Here is an 8,199-nt window from a genome sequence, read left to right as displayed (position 1 = left end):
TGTGAACAGGGCCAACTGATCGGAAGCCGATTAATCGATTATTGAAAAAGTTGACAACTTTTTCAATAATCGATTATAATCGATTATGTCGATTAGTTGTTGCAGCCCTACAATTAAATCAATCATTTATTGATTAATTACCCTTATATTGCAATTAGTTGCTTAAAGAGAGAATCCTTATATCCAAACATATAGTAAAAAGTAGGGATGCACCGATACTAGTATCGGTATCGGTGCCGATACCAAGTATTTGGGTGAGTACTCGTACTCGCCCAAATGCTGCTGCTCATGAATCATAATCATCTCATGAATCATAATATTAGGAAAGTGACCTTAAAGCATTAGTTTGTATTGCTTTAGAAAAAATGTGACCTGTCCCCTTAAGAAAAGGTACCGGTAATTGGTATCTGCGAGTATTTGATCAAAAGTATCGGTACTCGTACTCGGTCTTAAAAAAGTGGTATCGGTGCATCCCTAGTAAAAAGTAGTGAATAGAATATTTACTGAGGATTAACCATATATCCACCAATGAATCATTCACCCGATTTATAGAAACCTTTATCATTACACACTAAAAACAAACATTTATCTGTTCCAAAAGGATTTACAATATTTGGATCTCAGAATTTTTCAATGGTAAATGCCACAATGAGCAATATCCCAGTGATTCTCTACAATAACCCACAATTCCTGATTCTCTAAGTCTCTATTTGTCATATATTGACCACACATGCGCTGCAAATTCACCATGTTTCTTCATTTGCATTCATCCTCTGCAACATTGACTGGTAATCTCTAGGTATCCAGCAAATTCAGGCCAGTGAATATGCCAGCTTTCAGATAACTGTTATAAATCCGGCCATAAATAATTACTTATGACGTATATATGTACTCACCATAGTGACAATATAAAACACCATGAAGTAAAGGCGTGCCCAGTGTGATGTCTGAGAAGTCACTCCTTCCTGTCCAAAAGATACATTTGCATGCCATTAAATTATTTATTTTGTCTTTTTACATTATATGATAAAGTGACATTGTGTAATAATCATATTGATATGATATTCAAATCCACATGGTGTGTGTGTGTATATATATATATATAAAAGCTTTAATGATTCATAAAGTGTGAATTGATTCTTTCAAATATACACTAAAGCCTTTAAAAGACAAGTGAAGTTCCTATCTTCAATTACTTCCTTATTGGAGGCATGTCAAGCACTACAAAACTACAGGTACACTACAAAGTGTTTCACATTTTATGATCACATTCATATAAGTAGCATTGATCTTTCCATATTGATTTCTTGTCACACTTACCATGATTATATACCAGTTATTCACCACCGTCAGTTCAAATAATGTTACTACAAGAAAGATGACAGATAATAAGAACAACTTTAGGTTTAGACAGAATACAAATGACAGAAATAACACATATTTGTATATAGAGCATAAAGCACCACAAATTCAACTTGTGGGCTTGAGCTGGGAAATACTACACTGGACTATAATAATATTACGTATTTTAATATCTGCCCAGGGCATTTAGACTTTCAGCAACGCTGCTAGAACAACAAGGGAGCTATGAGCTTTGTATTCCGACAGCAGCTCCGGCCACTGTAACAGTACATGAATGGTGCTTGCAGCACCATTCGGCCAAAGATTTTCCAACTGGCTCCTTCGCTTTTCTGAAAGAGGGATGCCAAACGGAAGGGTGCTGACAGGGGCACCCACTGTGTGAATTTCCACCATTTCTTTAAGAACCAGCTGAAATTGGCATACTGTATAGCTGGCTTTAGTGGTGTTTTAGCTTGGAGGTTGGTTCAGGTTCAGTACAATGATTTCAACTGAGCCAGCTGTCAAGGGGTTGAACCTTGTAAAGTGTCATTCTACCGATGACACTTTACAAGAGTCTTGTAGGAGTCACATTATTTTAGCCATGTATTTATTAGTGGCTACATTTTTCTTATATTAAAATAGATGTAGGGTTTGCATTACTTGATTATATTTTTCAGTGTCTTTCACAAGATCTCTCAGTAGTACCCTCTACCAATCATCAGATGTCAAACAAAGATGAAAGGGTCATTTCACAAAGGGTTTGTTCACACCAACTGTGTATGGTAGCGTTGCCCAGCACAGTTCCAATGCAAGAACAAGGCAATTTCTCTTATGCCCTATGGCCTCAGTTCATACCAACGCACTGTATTGCTTTGCACTATATTGCTTTGCTGTATGTCTTTTCAGTGCAAAGCAATACAGTGCGTTGGTATGAACTGAGGCCATAGGGCATAGGATAAATTGCCTTATTTTTGCTAAATTTTATATACCTGGGAAAAAAGAAACAAAAAAGCAAGCACTGCAATGCATTTTAACAAAGCGTACATTAGCATGTGCGCACTGGGGCAAATGAGCCCTAACATGGATGAAATATTTTACTGTTCATTATTTTATTCCCTTCCAAAAATATGAATTTCACAAAAGGTAAATATCACAGAGGTGCAGAATAGGCTTTTAACTGTTGAAAGCCTGGAATCATTAGTTTATCTCATGAAGGGTTATTTGAGTACAACCACACAAGGCTCTTTTTTCCACTATTGAAACTCATAGTTACAGACAGCCTAAAGCTAGCAGCATTTTAGGGAGAGAAAGCGCATGCGATATTAATAATTAAGTGAAAGTTACACTTTAGTAACTGGATAATATAACATGCAGGCAGTAAAATCAACTCATCTGAACATTAATGCCATTAGTGAATAAAACCAAAATGAATGTAAAAGATAGCAAATAAAAACTAATGAAGATATTGCATGCATTATGCTTTTTTGAATGAACTAAAATAAGTCAGATCAAATACTCAATAGAAGTTCATTGGAAAATGGTTCATGCCCTCTTACCAAAGCTGATGAGGATGTTGTCAAAGTTATTAAGATAGTAGTAACCTTCCTCCATTTGGGTACGGTTGTCCACAGTATGGTTGAGAAAACGATAAGAATCTGCCACTGTGCTAGTACTGAGAGAACATGATAATAAACACTGGTATACTTATAGAACAGCATCACATATTTATGCCAGACACAAATGATAAAATTAACAGTAAAGAGCTCAAACCAGTAATGAATCCCTTTATTATGGAAGGAATATGCCCAAAAGCAATGACCTATGACTGAAAAAAGTTACTTGCATCTTACCATAGGACCTACAATATTACCTTAGGAAAATATCATTATTATATGTTTTTGGTTAATTTGCTTAATGTTTATGAACTCTTTCATATCATTGTTTCCATTACTCATGTACTATATTGCACTTATACACGTTAATTGATTTTGCAGAGCATTCCGCCCTTTGTCCTTTCCAAGAAGAAAGCCAAGCACTGCCTTTTCACTTTGTGTCCATCTCGGTCTTACTGAAAATCCATAGAGAACGGTTTACAGAACAACAGTAAAGCTATCCTGGTAAAAAAAAAGTGGAGCTTAGAGCTGAACCAGGTAGCTGCAAGTAGTAAATATAAAATATTCATAATATATAAATATATAAATACATTTTTTAATATTTAGTATCATCCTAAACATTATAATGAAAGAATATACTGTATGTATAAAGAACACTGCACAGTCGCTTTACCTATTCAGACCATAGGGCACCACCTAGTGGTATGTAAAAGAGGACACAAGGCTGGTTTTATGTTGGACAGGCCAGATTGAGAATACATTCCTTTATGTCTGCTTTAGGTCCAATATCACCATTCCTTTTTTGTTGGCGTGTTCACTAATTTTGATATACTAAATGTAGTGCCAGAGAAACAAATTAGTCTTCAGTAAGTAAACAGTAAGTCTTCATTTCAAACATGATAGTTCCAGAAACACCACTGCTCTTTTTATTATGTTATTGGATAGGTTAAACACTTTTAATTAAAATATGAAAGACAATGGGTTATGGGACACAGGAAACAAAAAAGCAGTTAGCCTGATGGTAACCTTTATCTTATTATGAGAAGGGAGAGCAGGAGCAGAGGAAATCTCCTAATCTAGTTGTGAAAGTTTATGTGACTTCAAGTATTGTTTTCATATGAGAACCATGGTGGTTAGCCAAGCAGGGAAAAGGAGGAATGCAACACAGTAACCATGCACTGTTTTTATCATGTGAGTGACTATAAAAAGTAATTTGTTGTGAGAAAATAATGCATGATTACTGTCTTCTATCTATATTTGAGGGTTTGGTTCTGCTTGAAGGTCACCAAAGTGCATATTTTACGAATAATACTGCACAACAAATGAAAAACGAAATCTGATTGATACACCATACTTACTTGCAGCAGTTGGGATACAGAACCCCCGAGAAGAACTCCATGCCCACAATGGAAAAGGAATAGTAGAAAATAAGCAGTGTTAGGCCTAGACTGTAAGGGAAACAAAACACAATAAGGAAACGGACAAATCTATACAAATCAAAAGAAGAGCATTAACATATTATCCCCCAGGTGGATGTCAGATTACCTGGCCATCCTTGGCAGCAACTCAAACATGGTATCTAACACTGTTCTGTATCGCTTCTTCAATTTAAAAAGCCTGAAGGGAAAATAAACAGGCAGAAGTTGTGTGAGGTATAATGAACTCATCATACCCAAATGTTCAATTATCATTTTTATTATTGCTAAATATAAATAAGTGATACATACATGCAAATACAAAAATACTCACCTGAGTAGCTGAAGAGGTCTCAGGACTACAATGAAGTAGAAAGGCTTCATATTAAGGGCCAGAGCTAGGAGTCCCAACAGTGCCAGTAAGGTCACAGAAAAATCAAAGCTAGAACACAAAATATGCCACAAGAAATAAAATAAGATATATTAAAACGCAGAAAATGTTATCCATGTACTAAAGTTGAATAAAAAGGATAGTAAAGCTTAAGTGTCAATCCCAACTGGGCTTATGATTAACAAGATTTCAAGCTAGGAGTCACAATAAGTCTGACAGCACACAATCTTTTAAACTGTCTGCCGACTGCTGAGTGTGCATAACAGTCTTAAATAACGGAGCCCCAAGAGGAATATGAACTATAGAACTTTAACAGTTAGGCACACTTAGAAGGTGCTAAACAGTAAGGGACATCAAGACGTTGCTAGTACAGTAATTGTCAGACTTTAGATTACTCTTGTCCCGGATTATTGAACTGAAGCGTCAAACTCAAAGTAAAGTGAAGCTAAACATGATGCTAAATATACACATCTTTCACCTGTAAGACTGTACAGTATGAAATACTGAATATTTACAGTCTCATAAGTATAATCATGATTGGTTCCCCTTAAAAAAAACCTGTCAATAATATGAAATTATTAAGGCAACAGGACAAGATATAATCAGGTCTCTCAAAGTACCTTCAAATACCATTTGTTCTTAAGGTGAATCTAGCATTGCCTAAAAAATCTAAGGTGCCACCAGCTCTGAATTTTAGACAGTGTGTGGTACCTGCAAGTACCTGTGTTAGTTCTTTCATTTATCCCTATGTTCCTGTATTGTGCATTAGATTCTAGACCCAGGCTGTTCATGGGGCTTTAACTTAGTCCAAAACTGAGATGAGTCCTTCCCCTCCCAGCACAAAGCATCATTCTCCTGCATTAGAAACAGGTCATCAAAAGGGCTTCCTAGATAACCAGATTACCAACAAAAGGAAGTGGGGTTGACTGGAACACTGCATCAATGCCTGGATGAAAATGTAAAGCCAAGCAGGTAAGAGGCTAAACTAAGTGTTAGAATCTTGGTCAGGGTTTTATCACTGTCTGTCAATCTGGGAATTATCTCATGTATAGGGTCACCAGGACTAGAAATGAGAAGTATCTCTACCAGAGCCAAACATAACACTAAATACTTGAACTTGACAGATGTTCTCGCACTTTCCCACTCTACCTACATAAAAGGTTTTCCTGGAGTTGGGCTTTAACTCTTGCATTGCCCACAAAGAGCAGTGTAACATGTTCACTTTAACACCTCTATCATCCTCCACAAATACTTACCTTTACTTTCCTCCTGAATGCTCCATTTGGCTGCTGGGATCGAAGACAAATACCCAATACTTTCCAACATGGATAGGCATGTGACTCACTTCCATTCCTCCTACAATACAGTACTAAGTGCCTGATCATCTAATCACCAGGCACCAAAGCTATCATGTGGGGACAGGAACAGTGTCCTAAGCCCTGTGGAAGTGCCGAAGAGATTGATTTGGCGCTCATGTATGGAACAGTAGAAGAGAGAAGCAAGTATATGCAATTGCTTGGGCTGGCATTTAAAATCACTATGTCATGAAAGATTAGGAAGGCTGTCATTGATAAACTCACCTATTGAGAATGCTAGTTCCCTGGCTGCCATGCTTATGCTTTGGCTTTAGGCAGGCAGTGGCTGCATATGTTTTTCATAACAGATGTACTTTAATTAATTGAAATTGAACCCATGCTTTGTCATTAAGGGGCAAAACCCACAGGTTCACTTTAATGCCCCCTCCCCAGACACATATACTTATTATGTTGGCTCACTTACTGCTCCATGAACCTGAGAAGAATGAAAAAAAAAAAAACAGCTGGTGCAAGTGCGATCGCCAGTCAAAGCTTACAAAGGGGTGACTCTGTCCCTACCCCCATGTGACAGCGCTGGGCTTGCTTACAAACCAGCATTGTCACATGGATTGAGTCCCATAGTCCTCCATTCCCAAAAGTAACAGGTACTTTTTTCACTCCCAGCGGCTAAACAGAGCTGTGAGTGAAGGAAAACAAAGCATGTGCTTTGGGGAACAAAGTATGTGCTTTTGGGTTTTATTTGTGCCCATTCAGCCAATGGTTCTTTAAAGTTAACTTATTGCTTTACCCTGCAAGAGCAAATATGGGGTTGACAAGCCCCACCACCCCATGGCAATACAACACTCCAGTCTTCTGGAAGGCTTTTATTTGTGGCCATTCAGCCAGGAAATTATTTGTGAGGTTGGACAAGAAGACCTGGCTCGCAATTGGCAGTCCGATTCATCTTAAATGTGTTTCAATAGCGTTTAGGTCAGGGACCTTTGCAGGCCACTCTACTTCCTTCACAACAAACTCATCAAATGAGGTCTTTATGGACCTGGCTTTGTGCACAGGGGCACAGTCATGTTGGGACAGGAAAGGGACTTTGACAAACTGTTACTACAAAGTTGGAAGCACATAATTGTCTAAAATGTCTTTGCAGAATGTAGCATTAACAGCACCCTTATACCAATAGGTCCAAACTACCTACAGGTACCTACTACCAATGTACTTACAGGTTCCAACCAGATGTAAAGTATTTTAATGGGCCCAATCCAGTTACTTTTAGGAGAACTTCCACCCCATAAACTAGAACAAAGGAAATAAACATAACATTATTCATACAACCCTTGTATTTTTTTTCTTCTTCTCTAACCACTTGGTTGGGCTTGACAAATAAAAAATACGACTATCAGATGGATATATTGAACTAATTTTAAACATCACCAGAGTATTCCAACATTTTACTGCAAACACTGAAATTCAAATCAATGCATTCCCCAGCGAGGTTTATAGTCTTATCTGCATATAACAGTTTCACAGAAATACTTTGTGAGAACAAAACATGCTGGAGACAATTAATCTATCTGCAAACTGTTCAGCACCGGGAAAACCCAAATAAAACCCACAGGGAGATATGGTAACTTCACGGAGGCGCTCTTTTTTTCTTTACACATTCTATATTCAAAAGAAAAACCTTATTTCATACGAGCTCAATAAATTTCCAGTAGCACCCGATACTGTGTTTTTTTTGGAACGGAATCCAAGTGTATTGCAGCAAGCAGGAATGCTTACCACTTAGTGACTGTGTTGGAAATTGGAATAATTGTACCTGAATTAACACAAAACAAGGGAAAGCAACCGATTTTGGTTGCCTATAAAATGATATGCATGTTGTCTAAAACCTTTCGTTTTAGCAGTTTCATGTCGTTATGCTGTGCTGATACCTTTGACAGAGCCAGACTGGAAATCTTCATTCCATAGACTAGAGGCATCTTAGAGTAGAGCTTGAGCTAAGTGGATGTGAATATTAAGTCAATAAAAGTGTCAGAGCATGTAAATATGGTCAGTTTAATGCAAAAAATTATATCAAAAAGTGTGTTCAGTTTTTGGAAGCGTCCTCACATGTGTTTACAGCAGTCATA

At 37.4% G+C, this 8,199-nt stretch overlaps 1 protein-coding gene across 1 annotated transcript in view; it reads right to left on the bottom strand.

The window, feature by feature from the left end:
• The window catches only part of TPCN1 (two pore segment channel 1), a 56,575-nt gene that overhangs the window by 6,221 nt on the left and 42,155 nt on the right, over positions 1 to 8,199 (bottom strand). Inside the window, exons 17-23 of the mRNA XM_018561743.1 lie at positions 7,291 to 7,363; positions 4,704 to 4,811; positions 4,500 to 4,571; positions 4,313 to 4,402; positions 2,898 to 3,013; positions 1,321 to 1,367; positions 897 to 965 (exon numbers count right to left, since the gene is read on the bottom strand). Of these exons, the coding sequence (XP_018417245.1) occupies positions 897 to 965; positions 1,321 to 1,367; positions 2,898 to 3,013; positions 4,313 to 4,402; positions 4,500 to 4,571; positions 4,704 to 4,811; positions 7,291 to 7,363 (575 nt within the window). The remainder of the gene's footprint in view (positions 1 to 896; positions 966 to 1,320; positions 1,368 to 2,897; positions 3,014 to 4,312; positions 4,403 to 4,499; positions 4,572 to 4,703; positions 4,812 to 7,290; positions 7,364 to 8,199) is intronic.

The sequence above is a fragment of the Nanorana parkeri genome, unplaced genomic scaffold (genome assembly GCF_000935625.1).
Source record: "Nanorana parkeri isolate BGI_ZX_2015 unplaced genomic scaffold, ASM93562v1 scaffold540, whole genome shotgun sequence".
NCBI classification, from domain to species: domain Eukaryota; kingdom Metazoa; phylum Chordata; class Amphibia; order Anura; family Dicroglossidae; genus Nanorana; species Nanorana parkeri.
The sequence above is the reverse complement of the archived record's forward strand: the minus strand, read 5'-3'. Positions and strand labels throughout refer to the sequence as shown.